At 57.8% G+C, this 18,365-nt stretch overlaps 1 protein-coding gene across 8 annotated transcripts in view; it reads left to right on the forward strand.

Moving 5' to 3' along the window:
• MYH14 (myosin heavy chain 14) overlaps positions 1 to 16,864 on the forward strand; it is a 39,053-nt gene extending 22,189 nt beyond the window's left edge. For all 8 annotated transcript variants that reach the window (XM_072615895.1, XM_072615892.1, XM_072615897.1 and 5 more), the window contains 19 exons: positions 20 to 157; positions 406 to 529; positions 2,170 to 2,341; positions 2,622 to 2,834; positions 3,624 to 3,768; positions 5,976 to 6,182; positions 6,541 to 6,645; positions 6,994 to 7,146; positions 7,976 to 8,224; positions 8,874 to 9,086; positions 9,188 to 9,400; positions 9,503 to 9,664; positions 12,098 to 12,226; positions 12,926 to 13,014; positions 13,134 to 13,257; positions 14,527 to 14,735; positions 14,962 to 15,070; positions 15,385 to 15,557; positions 15,651 to 16,864. In XM_072615895.1, the coding sequence (XP_072471996.1) occupies positions 20 to 157; positions 406 to 529; positions 2,170 to 2,341; positions 2,622 to 2,834; positions 3,624 to 3,768; positions 5,976 to 6,182; positions 6,541 to 6,645; positions 6,994 to 7,146; positions 7,976 to 8,224; positions 8,874 to 9,086; positions 9,188 to 9,400; positions 9,503 to 9,664; positions 12,098 to 12,226; positions 12,926 to 13,014; positions 13,134 to 13,257; positions 14,527 to 14,735; positions 14,962 to 15,070; positions 15,385 to 15,557; positions 15,651 to 15,804 (3,081 nt within the window). In that variant the 3' untranslated portion in view covers positions 15,805 to 16,864. The remainder of the gene's footprint in view (positions 1 to 19; positions 158 to 405; positions 530 to 2,169; positions 2,342 to 2,621; positions 2,835 to 3,623; positions 3,769 to 5,975; positions 6,183 to 6,540; positions 6,646 to 6,993; positions 7,147 to 7,975; positions 8,225 to 8,873; positions 9,087 to 9,187; positions 9,401 to 9,502; positions 9,665 to 12,097; positions 12,227 to 12,925; positions 13,015 to 13,133; positions 13,258 to 14,526; positions 14,736 to 14,961; positions 15,071 to 15,384; positions 15,558 to 15,650) is intronic.
• The last annotated feature ends 1,501 nt before the right edge of the window (positions 16,865 to 18,365 follow it).

Genomic DNA, 18,365 nt, shown 5'->3' on the forward strand with positions numbered 1-18,365 from the left:
CTCACTCCCTGTACTGCAGGAGCTGGAGCAGCACCTCGAGGCAGAGGAAGGGGCCCGGCAGAAGCTGCAGCTGGAGAAGGTGACAACTGAGGCCCGGATGAAGAAGATGGAGGAGGACCTGCTCCTCCTGGAGGACCAGAATGCCAAGCTGGGCAAGGTGGGCCCTGAGTGAGGGAGGGAGAGGAGGAGGTAGGCCACGTGCCCTTTCCTTCGCTGGGCCTCCACTTACTCTTTTATAAGATGAAGGGTTAGAAGAGGTTGTCACTGAGGAGCTCAGGAAGCAGCACATGCTCCTGGGCACCGACCAGGGAATAATGCCCTTGAAAGGTAGTGAGCTCCCTGTCACTGGAGGCCCAGCCCAGGCAGGGGAGCCCCTCTGACACACACTTCTCCCTGCATCCTCAGGAGCGGCGGCTGCTGGAGGAGCGTCTGGCAGAGTTCTCCTCCCAGGCTGCTGAAGAGGAAGAAAAGGTGAAAAGTCTTAACAAACTCAGGCACAAATATGAGGCCATGATGGCAGATATGGAAGGTGAGGCCTGCCCGTCATACACAAATATGCCTCCCCCTGACATGCCATGTTCTGTGTCCTGAGATCTCCCCCAGCTCTAACGTTCCACCTTCCATGCCCTGAGGTTCCCCCCACCAGCTCTGACATTCCACCTTCCATGCCCTGAGGTTCCCCCCACCAGCTCTGACATTCCACCTTCCATGCCCTGAGGTTCCCCCCACCAGCTCTGACATTCCACCTTCCATGCCCTGAGGTTCCCCCCCACCAGCTCTGACATTCCACCTTCCATGCCCTGAGGTTCCCCCCACCAGCTCTGACATTCCACCTTCCATGCCCTGAGGTTCCCCCCACCAGCTCTGACATTCCACCTTCCATGCCCTGAGGTTCCCCCCACCAGCTCTGACATTCCGTGTTCTGTGTCCTGTAAAGCTAATCGTGGCAGCACACCTGAGAACTGCTGCTGTGAACGATTTCAAGGGTCTAATCGCATAGTATAATGAACTCTCTATTCAGCAACAAACTAAGCAGTGCTCAGTAAAGTAAGGCGTAAGATTCATAGCAGCCTCCTTACGTAAAACATACCACTATGTGTGTGTGTGTGTGTATGTATATTAATAGCAGCATCCTTAATCAATAACCAAGTGTCCAAGTAAAGTCCTTTTTCAAAATACCACACCATCCCGCCCTAGGTCACAGTAAGAGCAATCCTCTGAATCAGTGCACAGGGTACAAACAAAATCCCTTCTCATCTTGACTCGAGGCTGACTTCCGAACCCTGTGGCTTCTCCTCCATGGGTCGGCCATTCCCAGCTCTTGCCTGGGTTCGCTTGCAGGCAGCTTTCTGCTCCTGCTCCTTGTCTCAGCTCTTGGGAACTGTTTCCACCCCAGACTCTTCCTGCTTCTGCCTGACAGCAGGCTCCCCAGGCTCCTGCCCGCAGCTTCTGTTTCTGCTTAGGAAAGCAAAACTTAACAGGGGCACATTACCAGCACCATCATCTCAATTCACTCGTAAAGACAAACAGACAGGGCTTCTGTCTGAGAAATATTCACACAGAGCTACAGACAGCACTGACGTCACATTCTTTCTGTTAGGCCTCCCCACAAGCCAGTTCCCCTAGCCCGCTTACAGTTCTCTCTCTCAGCTCTGCTTCTGACTGCTCTCTCTAAAATCTATATCTATATCTATATCTATATCTATATCTATATCTATATCTATATCTATATATATAACATATACTGTTTCTAATCAAAGACTCTTGACGGATTCAATCAAAGGCAAGACTCAGTCAAAAGCCCTTGATTGGCTAAAACTCAAATAGCAAATGATCCTATTTTGCTGCTGTTACACCCTCCCCCAGCTCTGACACTCCCATCATTTTCCACCTAATCTTCCCCCCCACCCCCACCCTGGAATGCCCTCTCCTCACTCCGAGGACCTAATGGGGCCATGCCCCCCTCCTCTATCCCCTGTGTCATGGCAGTGGTCAGCCTGGTCCTGGTCGCGCCTGTGTTTGGGCAGCTCCTGCTGGGACCCTACTTTGTGGGCTCCACTTCAGTTCACACGGCCAGTCCGTGTTCTTGTGGATCCCCACCATTCTGGTGTGGAGAAGCTCTTCCATACCCTCACTGCCACCCCCTGTCCCCCCCCCCCCCAACCTCAGAGAGGCTCAAATTGGAGGAGAAAAGCCGACAGGAGTTGGAGAAGACCAAGCGGCGCCTGGACGGGGAGAGCTCTGAGTTGCAGGAGCAGATGCTGGAACAGCAGCACCGGGCTGAAGAGCTCCGGGCCCAGTTGGGCCGTAAGGAGGAGGAACTGCAGGCTGCCCTGGCCAGGTGGGCAGCCAGACCCCACCAGGACCCTAGACCCTCTCCAGCCATCCTTGGTGTACCTTGGTTCCCTCTCCCCTCACCTTCACCAACCATCTCCCCTACCCCAGTCTCTGCAGGTCCTTTCATAACCTGTCTAGAGGGCCTTCAGTGGTACCCCTGCCTGAGGCAGGAATCCCCCACCACTGAAGATTCCACTCCCAGAACCCCTGGCACAGGGATTCCACAGTCTAAGTTGAGGAGCCCTTCCCCTCTAGCCATTCAATGCCCTCCCGTCTCCTCCCAGGGCTGAGGAGGAGGGCGGCGCCAGAGCCACGTTGCTCAAGTCCCTCAGAGAGGCCCAGGCCGGGTTGGCCGAAGCCCAGGAGGACCTGGAGGCTGAGCGGGCGGCGAGGACCAAGGCCGAGAAGCAGCGTCGTGACCTTGGAGAAGAGCTGGAGGCCCTTCGGGGAGAACTGGAAGATACTCTGGACTCCACCAATGCCCAGCAGGAGCTCCGGTGAGAGCACGCATTTGGGCCCTTTCTGGGACCTTGGGCAGCCCCTCCATCCTTTGTAAAATAGGTTCAAGGGGCATAAATGGAGAGGCCTGGGTTTGAGTCCTGACCAATATATCCTGGCTGTGGGACCTTGGGCGAGTTCCTTCCCCTCTCTGAGCCTCCAGTCGTGACGCACCCCCGCTTGTCCAGCCAACAGACATTGATAAGAACAAGGTCGTTCTTGTTGTGCCTGCCCTGGGGAGCTCGTGTAGAGGACAGGCTGATGCTGCTACCCATTGATGGGGACTGGGGGGTCCTTATGGATCAGGAGCCTCTAGAGAGGTTTTCTGGAGGAGGCTGTATTTGAGCTGAGCTGCTATGGGCAGTAACAGAGCAAGAATGATCTTGGCATGGGTTAGGGCAGAGGCAAGCGCTCAGAGCTGAGAGGGTTTGGGGGACATTGTATGAAGGCTGGAAAGGAGAGCGAAGATCTGAACACCAAGCCAAGGGAACCTGGTGCTACTCTGTGGGTGACAGGGAATCACATGAGCAGCCTGTGCAGGAGGCTGGTGCCCCCAGGGCCTGGGGGAGGGGGCAGGGTGATGAGGGGAGCTCTGTGGCTCCCTCTCAGAGCAGCTGCTATGAGGCCTTCCTCCCTACTCCAGGAGATGAGCCCAAATAGAAAACCTGACATTGATCCCGTGTTTGAAATTGATTTCTTGAACCCCAGCATAAAACAAGCCTTTGATCCCTTGGCCCCAGGCAGGCTGATTCAGCCCTGCACAAATAGGTCCTTCTTTTCTTGGCCAGGACCAAGCGGGAGCAAGAGGTGTCAGAGCTGAAGCAGGCCCTGGAGGAGGAGACTCGAAGTCACGAAGCTGTTGTCCAGGAGCTGCGGCAGCGCCACGGCCAGGCCCTGGGTGAACTGGGTGAACAGCTGGAACAGGCGAGGCGGGTAAGAGCTAGGCTGGCGCTGGTGCATGCCCGACCTCCGCCTCTCCCCCCCAGCCTCAGTGCTCCATTCCAGTTCTGTTCTGACTCACCAGTGATGGCCGCCCTTCTGGAGTTCCTTCAAGCCTCTGCTGGGTTGGACATTTGTCACTTGGCTGGGCCCCCCTCTCCCCTGCCTCTGGAGAGTTGATTCCCCATCGAGGTCCCTAGGAATGGCCTTTGGTTCTCCTGGTCTGGAAAAGAGGGTGTGAGAAGTGGTCTGAGGACCTCATGGTCATTTTGAGCCATTAGATTCTCTGTCTCTTTTGTCTGAGTCTGTCCTCCCTGGTGGGTAGTGGGCAGTTCTCCTGGTCTGGCCCAAGGCTGCAAGAAGACTCCAGGGCAGAGGGAAATGTGGAAAGAGGTGAAGTTCCTGGCCTCAGACCCCCAGAGGCCTCCAATCCTCCTCTGGGTAAGATGAGGGTCTGAAAGGCTGGCTGGCCTAAGGAGCCAGCCCCAAGAGATGGGGTGACCTTCCTCTCCTGCCTCAGAGGGACAGGCTTCTGAGACTCCTCCAGCCACATCTCTGGAAAAGACCTGGGCCTTAATGGAGGAATACTGGTCCTGAGCGATAGGTCTGAGGTTCAAATGACCATTGTCTGGGACACAGCCTTTCTTAGGGCACAGCGCTGCATTTGGGCTCAGGAAGACCTGAGTTCAAACCCTGCCGCAGCCTGGTGATTGTGTGATCCTTGGCAAGTCACTTCACCTCTCTGCCTCAGTTTCCTCTCCTGTAAAATAAGGGGGTTGGACCCAGTGGTCTCTGAGATCACTTCCAGCTCTAAATCTATGACCCTGTGATTTCTCTCTCTTTCCCTTCCTCTCTCTTTCCCCATCCCTCTTTCCCTCCTTTTTTCTCTTCCCCCTCCCCTCCTCCCTCTGGCTCTGAACCAAGCCATGTTTGGGCCTTTCTGAATGTGAAGGGTCAGAACCTGGCCTTGTAGGAGGTGGGGGATGTTCTCAAGGTCATCCCAGGCCACAGATAAGCATTGGCTCTCTCCTCACTGCTCTGACAAATGTGTGAGACCTGCCAGGCCAGCTGGATGCAGGAGCATGCCTGAAAGTCCCTTCTGCCTCCAGCCTGCTCACTTAAACCTGAGCCCCCCAGGCAGGGACTCCTGGCCAGGGCTGGGCCCTGAATGTAGGAACTACTTTCTGTGCCCAGATCTCTGATTCCATCAGGGCAGGGCCTTCCCTGTGGAGGAAACCCCTCTACTGAGACACATCAATTTCCTCTGCAGTGAGCTGACTCCAGGGGTTGCAAAGTGCTTTTCCCCACTGACCCTGAGAAGCAGAGAGGGCAGGCATTATTAGTGCCACGTTTCAGGCAAGGAAAGAGGCTTAGAGGAGAAAGCAGCTTGTCACACAGCTGGGATATGAACCCAAGTCACTGGACTCCAAGGCACTTAAACAATCCGCCAACTCGTCCATTTATTCCATGTCTGCAGCGTGCCCAGCTGTACACTGGGCACTAGCATACAGAACAGAGCCCTGTCCTCATGCACCTTACATTGGTCATGCACATCAAAACAGATGCAAAACACATACAGTGGAAATGGGGGGGGGAGATTCATCCTGGAAAGCTTGGAAAGAAATCTGGAATTGATTCTAAGAGGCAAAGATGAGGAGAGAGTCTTCCAGACGTGAGGCACAGCCTGGGCAAAGGCCTGGGGATGGGAGATGGAGTGATGTGTATGAATGGGAGAGCTCAGTGGTCCTCTAGGTCATGGAGTCAAACTCAGTCAAAACAGGGGTCACTAAACCATACCTCAGGATTCCTGCAGGCCACCTGCAGCTTAGAAACCACAAGGGTCTAGGAATGTCTTTTTTATTAACACATCAGCACATTAAAATCAGAGGAGTGACATTTAACTGTGGTTGGGGCCACCCTCACTGGACAGCTCTGATCTCTCCCCTTGAGATTCTAGCTTTGCTCCAGACCAAACAGCTGGTAAATGGCAGAAGCAGGACTTGAACCAGGTGCTGCAATTCAGAGACAAAGTGAGAGTGAGCCGGGTTTGAGTCCTGCTTTGGGTACTCCCTATCTGTGTGGTCCGGTAAATCCTGCCACCTGTCTCAGGCATTTTATCTGTACAATGGGCTGTGCTGGAGGCATCCTGCAGCCCTTTGAGGATGGGGCCCAGGATCTGACGCTCTGACACCTCCCTCCAGGGCAAAGGCGCCTGGGAGAAGACTCGCCTGGCCCTGGAAGCTGAGGTGTCTGAGCTTCGGGCCGAGCTGAGCAGCCTGCAGGCCTCTCGGCAGGAGGGTGACCAGCGGCGCAGGCGTCTGGAGGGCCAGTTGCAGGAGCTGCAGGCCCGGGCTGGGGATGGCGAGCGCTCCCGGGCCGAAGTGGCCGACAAGCTGCAGAGAGCCCAGGTGAGCCTGGCCTTCAGGCCTCCAGTGCCAAGCTGAGTGCCTTCCGTGGGAACGGTCAGTGCACAGGGGACCCAGGGGGCCTGACAGGGGCAGGGTCTGGGAAGTTCAAGGTGCTCAGGTGTTTAGGCCACTCCTATGCACCATCCTGGTTCCCTTTCCTCTGTCTTTAGAAAGCACTAGACACATTGTGCAGGCACCCCCCCCCCCGACTTCGGTACCTCCTCTTTTGGCCTCTCTGGGCCTCAGTTTCCCCAACTGTGGAATCAGACTGTTCCAAGCCCTCCTCCCCCCACCCTTCTGGATGAGTAGGGAGGGCAGCCAGAGGGCGCTGATGGGGAGTCTCTGTGCCCCCTCTCAGGCGGAGCTGGACAGTGTCTCCGGGGCCCTGAGTGAGGCTGAGTCCAAAGTGATCCGCCTAAGCAAGGAGCTGAGCAGCGCTGAGGTCCAGCTCCATGATGCCCAGGTAAAGGAAGGGGGATGGCCACGGGCACCTGCTCACCACCAGCCACCTGCCCTCTGGGTCACAGCCCGGGAACCTGGCCCTGCCATGTTGGAGCCAGGTCACCTCTGTCAAGACCCCTTCCTTATCTGGGCTTTGTTTCTGGGTCCCCTCCCCCTGGTTCTGCATCAGCCTGGGACCCTTCCTCTCTAAAATAAGGAGGGACTTGGGCTAGGCCAGCTTAGAACTCCTGTGACCCCTTATCTCATTCCCTCCCTCTACCCATTTGGCCATCCAGTCCTCCCCCAGTGTGCATCCTCATCGCTCCTTCTTCCTTCTCCCTCACTTGCCATGCATCTGTCCCGTCTGCAGGAGGTCCTACAGGAGGAGACACGGGCCAAGCTGGCCCTGGGGTCCCGGGTCCGGGGGCTGGAGAGTGAAGCTGCTGGGCTGCGAGAGCAGCTGGAGGAGGAAGCTGTGGCCAGGGAGCGAGTGGGGCGGGAGCTACAGACAGCCCAGGCCCAGGTGAGCTGGGAAGGCAGGGCAGACTGGGAAATGCCCTGGGCAGGGCCATCTGGAGGTTGCACCTGTCAGTGGTCACCTTGGGGGTTCTAGAGAGGGACAATGGGGTCCAAAGAAGGAGGGCCTCGTTTGAGGAAAGATACTAGGGTTGGTGTGGACCTGGAGGGAGCAGACAGCCACCTGGATTGTGACTCTAGGCCTAAGGAAGAGGTCAGGGCTGAATGGGAGAGCTGAGAAACAGGCAGCTCAGGTCACAGCCCCAGGAGTGGATGGGAAGGTCCAGAGAAGGCTGATAGAAGACCAAGACCATCCATGTTGGCCCAGTGGGAGGAGGGTGAAGAGGCAGAGGGCAGCCATCCTCTAAACTGAAGGGAGGAAGAGTGAAGGAGCCAGTCTTGGCTGATGGGCCCCCTGAGCAGGTTGGGATGGGAGGAGACAGGGAAGGTATGGTAGGAGAAACCTCATCCCACCCACGTATGAAGTGGTCATCTAGCCTGGAGGCCAGGGCCAGACTAGAGCCAGCCCTGGGTAAGGGAGGACCAGAGCTGGAATGGGAGGAGGGGAGGAGAGAGTCTTGGAGCTCAGGGGCAGATTGATGAGATGGTCAGAGGGTCTGGAGCGGGGGAGGAGGGGATCCCCAGCTGATAGCCCCATGGCCATGAGTGCAGAGAGAAGGAAGGAGACCTGGAGAGCCCCCCAAAATGAGGAGCAGGAGAAATGAGAGGGGCTGGGACAGAGGCTGAGGCTGGGAGGACTGGTTATGCACCATGGAGTGTAGGTGTCAGGCTTCTGGGACTGAGTGCTGAGGGCTCAAGGTGACCCCCTCCCCAAGCTGGCAGAGTGGCGAAGGCGGCAGGAGGAGGAGGCAGGGGCCCTTGAGGCTGGAGAAGAGGCCCGCCGCCGGGCAGCCCGAGAGGCCGAGGCCTTGGCCCAGAGGCTGGCCGAGAAGACGGAAGTGGCTGAGCGGCTGGAGAGGGGCCGGCGGCAGCTGCAGCAGGAACTGGATGATGTCTCCATGGACCTGGAACAGCAGCGGCACCTCGTCTGCAGCCTCGAGAAGAAACAGAAGAAATTCGATCAGGTACTTGGGGAGCGGGGTGAGGCACCTCAGACCTCGAAGTGACAGGTACCCCGGCTTGGAGACCTTCAGTGCCAGGAGGCTTATCACCTCAGGAGGCCCCTGACACCATGGGGTGTCCTCCTTACCAGCCCCACTGCCTCGCAGGAATCCCTGCCAGGTCCTGCCCAGCCTGGTTTCTCTGCCTTCTGGGCCATCCACTGGCGCCAGAGCACTTGTGCCTCAAGTCAGGTGAACAAACATTCTTGCAGCACCTACTATGTGCTGGGGATAGAAGGAAAGGCAAAAGCTCAGTCCCAGCACTGCCAGTAATGATGAACAAAGGAGCTGCGGGCAGGAGATACTGGGGGTCCTGTCGAGAGAAGGAGACAGGGGGGATCGGAGCCAGAAGGCCCCTTAGTCATAGGGCACAGACTCTCGGTGAGCGTCCAGTAGGGGCCAGGCCCTAGGTGTGGTTTTCGGTCCTGACCAGGGTTTTCATGAGCATAGACATTCTGTTCATTGGCCTTGGGCACCATGTGGCCCAGAGTGGTCACCCAACCAGGCCCAAGCTCCGGGCTCCCTGGGCTCCTGCGGCTGCCCCTTGTCCTACTGCACCATAGGGCTTTCCTCCTCTTCATCCCTGTGGGGGCTTGCCTCTCTTTCTGATCAGCTCCTGGCAGAGGAGAAGGCAGTGTCTCAGCGGGCAGTGGAAGAGCGGGAGCGGGCAGAGGCTGAGGGCAGGGAGCGCGAGGCCCGGGCCCTGGCACTGACCCGGGCCCTGGAAGAGGAGCGGGAGGCTCGAGAGGAGCTAGAGCGGCAGAACCGGGCCCTGCGGGCAGAGCTGGAGGAGCTGCTGAGCAGGAAGGACGACGTGGGCAAGAGTGTAAGGCCCTGCCCCCCCTCGTAGATTCTTCCCTCTGCCCCAGGGCCCTGAGCTCCCTCTCTGTCTCCCCTGGCCTGGCGCCCACTCGCCCATCTCCCCAGGTGCACGAAATGGAAAGAGCCCGTCGCGCAGCAGAGCAGGCGGCTGCCGACCTTCGAACTCAGGTGACGGAGCTGGAGGATGAGCTGATGGCCGCCGAGGACGCCAAGCTGCGCCTGGAGGTGACGGCCCAGGCGCTGAAGGCTCAGCATGAGCGGGAGCTGCAGGGCCGAGATGAGGCTGGCGAGGAGAAGAGGAGGCTGCTGGCCAAACAGGTGGGTCCAGGCCTGGGAGGGGAGGCCACGGGTGGGAGGAGGGATCCAGGCTGACTGGCCCCAGGGGGCTAACCTGCCCCTTGCCGCTCCCCTTTCCCTTAGTTACGAGATGCAGAGGTGGAGCGGGATGAGGAGCGGAAACAGAGGGCCCTGGCTTTGGCCGCCCGGAAGAAGGCCGAGCTGGAGCTGGAGGAGCTGAAGGCCCAGGTGGGCTCTGCAGGCCAGGGGAAGGAGGAGGCCATGAAGCAGCTACGGAAAACACAGGTGGGCACAGGGCTGTGGTGGGCTGTGGAGGAGGGGGCATCTAATTGGTAGACAAGTATTGATTTATTTTACTTTCTCTTTCCTGAATTTAATGACACCCCCCTTCCTCATTGCATACTCAAAGTAAAACAGAAAGAGAGCAAATGGGAATACTGCATGTAGCTCATAGGCATTTATTAAGCACCTGCTGTTTACCAGGCGCCACTAAATGAGAGGGATGCCATCCCAGCTTACATTATAATGGGAGAGGAAGAGTCACCATTGACTCAAAAAAAGAAATTTCTGTCCTCCCCCTTTAAAACTTTCTTCTGCTCCCATGCTCCCATCCTTCCTTTCCCTCCTTGGCATAGCATAGAATGCTTTCTTTGGGGGCCAAGGGTGGCCCTAAATGCCTCTGAAGTTCCTTCCAGTTCTGAGATGCTCAGATTCTGTAACTAAGGTTAGACCAAGGGGGCTTGTGTCCCTAGAGTTGTTGGCCTGTGTCTCTGTTCTGGGCCTAGGGTTTCAGATTTGTGGATAGAAGCCATCTCTTTCTGGAACCATCTGGAAAGAGTCCCAGACTGGGAGGCCAGGACCAAACTCCTGGATCCCTCTTTGCCACTGGCCTGCTGTGTGGCCCTGAATCAGTCATTCCAGCAGATGTGTTTATTATGCATCTGTTACATGCCAGGGAGGGCGATGCCCCAGGTGGGGCAGCCCCAACCCAGGAGCTGCCAGCTAATGGGCTTAACCAGGTGCATGGAGGGGTGGAGCTTCTGGGCCTCTTCTAGGATGGGTGTGCTGACCCTTGCATCATTAGCCTCCTAAGAGATCTTGCCTGGGGCTGGTGGGAGATTGTGGGACTCTTGAGCTCAGCCTCCCCCCAGGTACCTACCCGGCTTCCCCTGGCTGGGCCTGGAGGAGTCCTTGACATCTGTGTCAGGCCGCCCCCCACCCCACTTTGCGTCTGGGGGCCTGGCTGAAGGGGAGCCCCTCTAAGTGATCCCCAAAGATCAGTCATCAGACCTCTGCTCCAGGGGCTGCCCTCACTCCTAGGAACAGTCCCTGACTCTAAGCCCAAATGAGCCCTTTGGGGCTGCACAGAGACCCCTCCACAAGCTCCACCTGATGTCCCATCCTCTGGTTGCTGTCCCACTTAGCCAGACTGGGGCTGGTAGACAGCCTGACCAGGCCCATTGGCGGTGCAGGGATGTCCCCAGGACATAGCAGGGGGACCCGTCAGTGTTTAACAAATGATTGTTGACGAATTCACTGACTGACTCAAAGGGACCTCCAGGTTAGCAGACTCTGCTATGTGCTAGGTGCCATGCTAGACTCTGGAGACACAGATACAACAGCAATGTTTTCCAGGCCCTTCAGTAACTTACGCTCTCCTGAGGCACTGAATGTACCCGGGGAAGAGTTTGCCTGTATTTGTACAGAGGTGGTACTGAGGTGATGGTGCTGTATCACCCTACCCCGAGGCTGCCCATTTCCTCTTTAATAATGATCATGATAAAGAGAGGCAAAGCCCTTTACCAATACAATCTCATTTGTTCTTCCCACCAGCCCTGGGAGGCAAGTGCTAGTATGATGCCCATTTACAGATGGGGAAACTGAGGCAGGCAACTGCAACGACTTATACAGGGTCATCCAGCTAGTAAATGCTAATGGTCAAATTTGAACTGGGGTCTTCCCCACCCCAGATCGGATGCTTTCTCCACGGAGCCATCAGCTGCCTCAGAAACACATCTGCCCTGAAAACTCCCTACCTTGTATGCAGCCCACATGTCAGTCTTGGCTCTGTAAGGGGCTGTGTGACCTCAGACAAGTCCTTTCCCTGCCCTAGGGTTCCCCTAGGGGGTCCAGGCCCCTCTTCATTTGAAAGGTACCTCACTGCCAGGAGGAGGGGAAGGACAGCTCTGAACCCCACTCCCCTACTGCTTGTCTAGGACAGCAGTCCCACCTCCCCTGTCTAGACAGCTTTCCCACTGGCCAAGCTCTCACAGAGAGGACCTCATTGGATCCTCAGACGGACTTGGGTGGGGGGGCTTTTCAGGATCCTCATTGTACAGATGAGGAAACTGAGGCTGAGCACGCTGGGTAGGTTGATGATGCTGGTCATGGCTGGAGAGAAGAGGACTTGGACCCTTTGAGGGCTCCCTGCATTCAATTAGTTCCTTCTGAATGCAAAGGTCTGCTTTTCTCTTTTCTTTTTTTATCCAAAACCCCCATGTCAGTGTGTGACCGTTACTGTACCTCATGCTAAGAGGGCTGTTATATAGTCAATAGGACTTGAGTTCAAATGCCACCTGACATCAACAATTGCCCCCCTCTCTCGGCCTCAGTTTCCTCATCTGCAAAATGAGGAGGTTGGACTGCTCTAGACCCAAAAAGTGAAGGAGAGGCGAGGGGGGGGGGGCGCTCCCGGTGAGTTGAAGGCCGTTCTTCCAGGCCCAGATGAAGGAGCTGTGGCGAGAAGTGGAGGAGTCTCGGACTTCGAGGGAGGAAATCTTTGCCCAGAACCGGGAGAGTGAGAAAAGACTCAAGAGCCTAGAGGCTGAGCTGCTGAGACTGCAGGAGGTCAGGGGGCTGCCCGGGAGCCTCGAACGTGGGGGAGGCCCCCTGTCCCCGGGGAGAGGGGCATCATTGAGGCCGGACGCTGGCGTGGGGCGCTAGGGAGGAGTCGGACCCGAGAGGGAGCAGCTGAGATAAGCTGACTTGCAGTGCATTCCTGGGGGGCTGAAGAGTGCACAGAGGCCGAGGAGAAGCTCGCGGAGCTCCGAGGGCCTGAGGGGACTTCAGGCTGCCTCCTGGGGAGGGGGAGCAGTCCGGGTGTGAGGGGAAGGGAAAGGGGTCGGTGCCCGGGGAGCGGCCGGCCCCGGGAATGGAAGGTGAACGAGGAGAGAGCTGTCCCCAAAACTGGTCCGACAGGATCGAGGTGACGCAGAGCGTCAGAAGGCGGAGGGTCGGGGGGAGGGGGGATGGTGCTAAGAAAATGGGCTCTGGTTTAGCACTGAAGGGATGGGGGGCGGGGGCGCATATGACCTGGGTGGAGGAAGATGAAGCCAGTGGGGCGAGACTCCCCATCACCAGCTGGGAGTCACTGAGACCCTCGAAGTGCATGCTGTTTGGTGAGCCGAGGCACCAGAGCAGGGCTCAGCGTGAGTCTGGCCCCTGGGGGACCGCAGACCCGCAGGCGAGAGAAGACCCGTGAAGATGGCCGGCCGCGTCCTCCCGTGCTGGCTGACGTGGCCGCGGTCCTTCTCCCCTTGCCCTCAGGAGCTCGCAGCCTCGGACCGGGCCCGGCGCCAGGCGCAGCAGGATCGGGACGACATGGCTGACGAGGCAGCCAACGGGAACCTGGCCAGGTGCATCTGCCCCGCCCCTCTCCCACCCCTCAGTCTTCTGCTGGTGTCGTGCCTCCCTCTATCCCGAGGTAGGGCTTAGCGGGGCCGCCCGGGCACTAACGTCCCTCTCTGCTCTCCAGGGTGGCCCTAGTGGAGGAGAAGCGTAACCTCGAGGGGCGCCTGAACCAACTGGAAGAGGAGCTGGAGGAGGAGCATAGCAACCTGGAGATGCTGAATGACCGCTACCGCAAGCTGCTGCTGCAGGTGGGCCATGCTGGGCCTCCCAGGCGACCTGACCCGCTCCTCTGGGCCCTCGCCCCCGCAGCCCCGCCCCACCTCAGGAATGAGCCCCCCCAATCCCCTCCCCCCCCGCGGGGGAGGAGGGAGGAAGGGGCACGCGCACCTGGGGAGGGAAGGATCAGCCTCTCCCACCTATGGGGAGAAGAGGGGCCCCTAGGGGGAGGAACGAACCCCGCCCACTTAGGTGGAGAGAGGGTCTTCCTCTTCATCAGGATCATTGATGGAGAACTTGAAGGGAATTTGGAAGTCATTGTGTCCCACCTCCTCATTTTTGTAAAGGGAGAAACTGAGGCCCAGAGTTATCTAGGATAGCTAGTCTACATCTGGGGTAGGTTTGGAAGCCAGAGCCCCCTCCCCGCCCAGGACCTGACATTAGGCCTTGCTGCCTCCTGGGGGGTGGGGAATGGGGGAGCAGGCCTGGTGTTTCACTATGGAAACGCCAGGGGAGGAGACTCCCTCTACCAAAGACAGGACAGGTTGACACCTTCTCTGCCAGGTACTGGTAGAGAGAGTCGGGTGGGGTACTGACAGGTGAAGTGACTTGATTTCCTGGTGGCTCCAGCTGGTGCTAGGTCAAATGCCAAGGGAGTTTCTTATCCTGATAGAACCATAGGCCAGACCCAAACCCAACACATGGAACAGCTCCCAGACTCTGAGAGCTGGAAGCATCTTAAGAAGCAGGTCACCTCCCACCCCCATCCTAGAGACCCTCCTCTGACTGACTCCTCCGTGACCTTCCTAATGGAAGTCCTGGCAAAATTCTGTGCCAAGTCCAGATGCAGTCACAGTGATATGGCCTGGCCAGGGCACAGGGCAGGGACACTGGTCCTCTCCCTTTCTCAGAACCCCAAGATGTGCTGAGGCTGCTGGGCCTCCCCAATCCTCAGGCGTCAAGAAGAGACTGACCAGGGGGTGACAGTCACTTCAGAGCCTTGGGGAAGGGGCAGGAGCTTCCTTCCAGTTCTCAAGTTCTGGCATTCTGGGCCTGGGTCTGCCTGACCTTCAGCCCCCCAGCTCCATGATCCCTACCTCCCCCCATACTTCTGTCGCCTTTCTCCCCGCCCCCACCCCCATGTGCTCACAGTACCTGCCTCTCCCCCATGCTCCTGCGCCTCTCTTCCCTGGGGTCCCCACCTCCCCCAGGGCTCTGCCTCCCCCCCTGCTCCAGCCTCCTCCCTCTGGAGGCCCTTCCCCCTAGCCTTTAACAGCCACCCTCCCCCTTCCTGTGGCCAGGTGGAGACTTTGACCACGGAACTATCGGCTGAGCGGAGTTTCTCAGCCAAGGCAGAGAGCGGGAGGCAGCAGCTGGAGCGTCAACTGCAGGAACTGCGGGGCCGCCTGGGAGAGGAGGATGCCGGGGTCAGGGCCCGCCACAAGATGCTTATCGCTGCCCTGGAGTCCAGGCTGGCCCAAGCTGAGGAGCAGCTGGAGCAGGAGAGCAGGTGGGGCCCCAGCGAGGAGCTGGCACTGTGGGGAGCATCTCTGGGTACAGTCTAGCCTGGACAGCGTTGTCCCAGTTAAGGGGGAAGGCGGGTGGGTGGGGGAGAGAGAAATGAATGAGAAACTGCGCTGGTGAGGGAGCGGATGGGTAGTAACTTGGGGGGATGGTGTAAAAAAGTGGGGGGCTACCATCGCCTCTGAAGGGGAAACCCCATCTCCCTACTCCAGGGAGCGCATTCTCTCCGGGAAGCTTGTCCGAAGAGCAGAGAAGCGCCTAAAAGAGGTTGTCCTCCAGGTTGATGAGGAGAGGAGAGCGTCTGACCATCTCCGAGACCAGGTGAGGAGCCAGCCCGCACAGGGACCTCAGCTGCCCTTCCTGGGAAGTCAGGTGCTTGGGCTGGTATTCTCTGAAGCTGAGGCCCAAGGGGAAAGCAGAGGACCGGCGGCGGCAGTGGGAAGCTGGGCGTGGAAGGGCTTCGCAGGCAAACGAGGCAACCCAGAGATGGGGAAGAGAGGCCAGGGTGGACACAGGTAGAGCCGACAGAGGAGACAGAGATGGGACCCCTGAGAGAGAAGGGGGACATGGTGGCAGTGGAGAAAGAAGTGGGAAGGACCGAACCGACCTGCTTGGCCTTCCTTCCTCCCCGGCAGCTGGAGAAGGGAAACCTGAGACTGAAGCAGCTGAAGCGGCAGCTGGAGGAGGCTGAGGAAGAGGCCTCCAGGGCCCAAGCTGGACGCCGGCGGCTGCAGCGAGAGCTGGATGACGTCACTGAGTCGGCGGAATCCATGAACCGGGAGGTCACCACGCTTAGGAACCGTCTCCGGTGAGGCCTGGAGGGCCCCCTGGGCAGACGGGGTTGGAGCTGGGAGAGGGGAGGGGGCCAAACTCCACCTTTTGTCTCCCTCTCTCCGTCCAGGCGAGGGCCCCTCACCTTCACTACCAGGACAGTTCGTCAGGTCTTCCGCCTGGAGGAGGGGGTGGGCTCCGACGAGGAGGAAGGAGAAGAAGCAGGAGAGGCTGGGCCCCCACCTCCTGAACCTGATGTCCCTCCCCAGTCCCAGCCACAGTGACCCCCTTGTTGAACCTCTGCTCCCTGTTCCCTTCCCCTCCTGCCTTCTTGCACTTTGGAGACCCCAGTGCCTAACCAGGCACTTTAAGCCATCAAAGCCCCCTGAGCCCCAAATCAAGTAGTGGATCTGGTACCTAGCTGGGGTCAGGCTTGGGGATAGGCTCAGGCCTGCCTTCCTCCCAGCTCCCAGGTCTTTGTACAACAGCAAAGGGGAAGAGGCCCCAGCTTTCCCCCTCCCATTTTGGCTCTCCATCCCCGCATTTCTGTCTTCTTTCTTCCCACCCCAACCCTCTCTTTTCCTCACCTTCCTCTCCTCCTCTCTTTCAGCCCCCTCTCCCTTTCTCCTTGCCTTCTCTCCTCATTTGGGTCTCCCTCCTGTCCTCTCTTTCCCCTTCTCCTTTCATCATTTTCATCTGCCTCTCTTCCATCCTCACCTCACCTCCATATTCTCACCTCCACTGTCATTTCATCTCTCCTCTTCATCTTGCCTCCCTCCTCATTTTGCCTCCCTTTGTATCATCAGCCCTTAGCACAGTGCCTGGTACATGGATGCTTAATAAATGTTTATGGATTGATCTTTCTCATCTCAGCTCATCATCTCATCACCCTTACGCTCCTCTTGTCCTTGCCTATTCCCCTCCCCTCTCCTCTCATTTCCCTCTCTTCCATCTCCCTTTCCCTCCTCTCCCTCTTTTCCATACTCATCTATCATCTCCCACCTCCTTTTTCTCCTCTCCTCTCCTCCTTGCCCATTCCCCTCTCCCCTCTTCATGTCATCCCCCTCTTTCCAGTCATCTCCCCTCTACCCATCCAGTCTCATTCTCTTTTGCCTCCTTTCCCCACTCTCCATTCTCTTCCTCTCACCTCTTTCTTACTCCATTTGTCTCTCTCATCTCCTTTTCCCTTCATCAGCCTCTCCTTCCCACTTCCCCACCCAATGCTCTGATGGCTTCTGTGTGATTTAGGTTGACCTCTCAGGGTCAGGGATAACAGTAGCACGTGTTCTGTTCTCCCCACCCCCTGCCCTTCCCACTCCAATGGAAATAAATTTCAAAGCCTCACCTGGCCCCTGAGTACTGCCTTCTTGGGGTGCCGGGGGTAGTGCAATCAGCCTCAGATTCTACTGCCTCCTACCCACTAAGCAGCCTCTGAGAGTTAGGGATGGGCCATGGGGAATCCACTAGGTCTGGAAAGTGGTGATGAGGCCATCAAGGTTCATAATTAGGGGCTAACCCCTGCGGCCCCATTGAATGGGGAGCTGCCACCTGATTTTGCAGCCCTGGGCACCATGTGCCCTAATGTAGGAGGACAGGACCCTGCTGAGGATCAAGGAAAATCTCTGAGTCTGGTGAGATTCGAGCTGAGGTCCTCTGCCATCAGATCCAGTCATGTTGTTGTTAGTGTGGAACCACCGAGAATGGAGTGGGAGGGTCACACTTTCCAGGTGCCCCAGTATCTGTAAGCCTGGCATCAGAGGTTAGGGATTGGGTGAAGGGGGAAGGCCCTGCTCATTAAGGATCCAGCCAACCAGTGGCCCCAAAGAATGTTTTCCAAACCTGGAGAAACTGTAGAACTAAAGCTGGCTTTGAAGTCACCGCAATGATGAAAGCCATGCCCCACCACTCAGGGCTCATTTCTTCTGGAAAATGAAGAGGTGGGGAGGGGGCTGAAGTCTTAGGATGTGTGTGATTGAGATCGAGAGAGTGTCTGCCTCACCCCCAAACCCCAGCTGACGAGTCAGTCAGTCTCTCACTCTAGCACAGGGTCCTGCTTCCCTCGTAAAAACGCACACCCTGGTAGACCAGTCCCTTGTACCCAACAGAATCCAGATGTCAAGAGGGGTGAGAGGAAGAGCTGGGGAGTCCAATGTGTCTTGTCGGCAACAACTCATAACAGACCACCATCAGCTGTGTGAGACAGGGCCACGGCCTGCCCTTGCAATGTGGGGGCCAGTGCCCCCATTCATCAGGAACCCAGATATCTCACTACTGTTACTCCCCTCGCACGCCACCCTCTGCCCCTGCCACATAAAGAACGTCCTTCCCTCCCAGTAAGGGGAGTAGGGGCCACGTAAATGAAAAGGGATTGTTTTATTTGTTTGGGGGAGGGAGTGACATGCGGCGTCTGCAGCGGGCGGCTCTGCTGGTTCGCGGGTCATGCACCCCTGGGCGGGGAGTGGGGGAGACGTGGGGGAGGGCAGGGCTCCCCCCTTCCCCTGTCCTGGGGGTGGGGGGGAGACACCCCCATTAGCACCAGAGTTGGAAGTTTGCAGACCTTCCCCCCCAGCCGATTCAGATCCGCCTCCATCCCTGAGAGCCTCCAACCCACCCCCGCACACCCTCCCCCTCTTTCTGTGGGACTCCCTGGGACCGGGTTGGGGGGAATCTTTATTGCTATATGTGTGGGGTGGAGTGGGGGCACAGGACCCCCTCCCCGTGACCTGCCCCCACCCCTCCAATCCCCAGGAGCTCTCAGATGGGGGTCAGTGGCACATGGACCCACCCCTACTCTTCTCTCCCCTAGCAAAAAAGGGGGGCACGAAAGGGATTCCCCTCCTAACCG

This window comes from Notamacropus eugenii, chromosome 5, assembly GCF_028372415.1.
Source record: "Notamacropus eugenii isolate mMacEug1 chromosome 5, mMacEug1.pri_v2, whole genome shotgun sequence".
Classification (NCBI taxonomy): Eukaryota; Metazoa; Chordata; class Mammalia; order Diprotodontia; family Macropodidae; genus Notamacropus; species Notamacropus eugenii.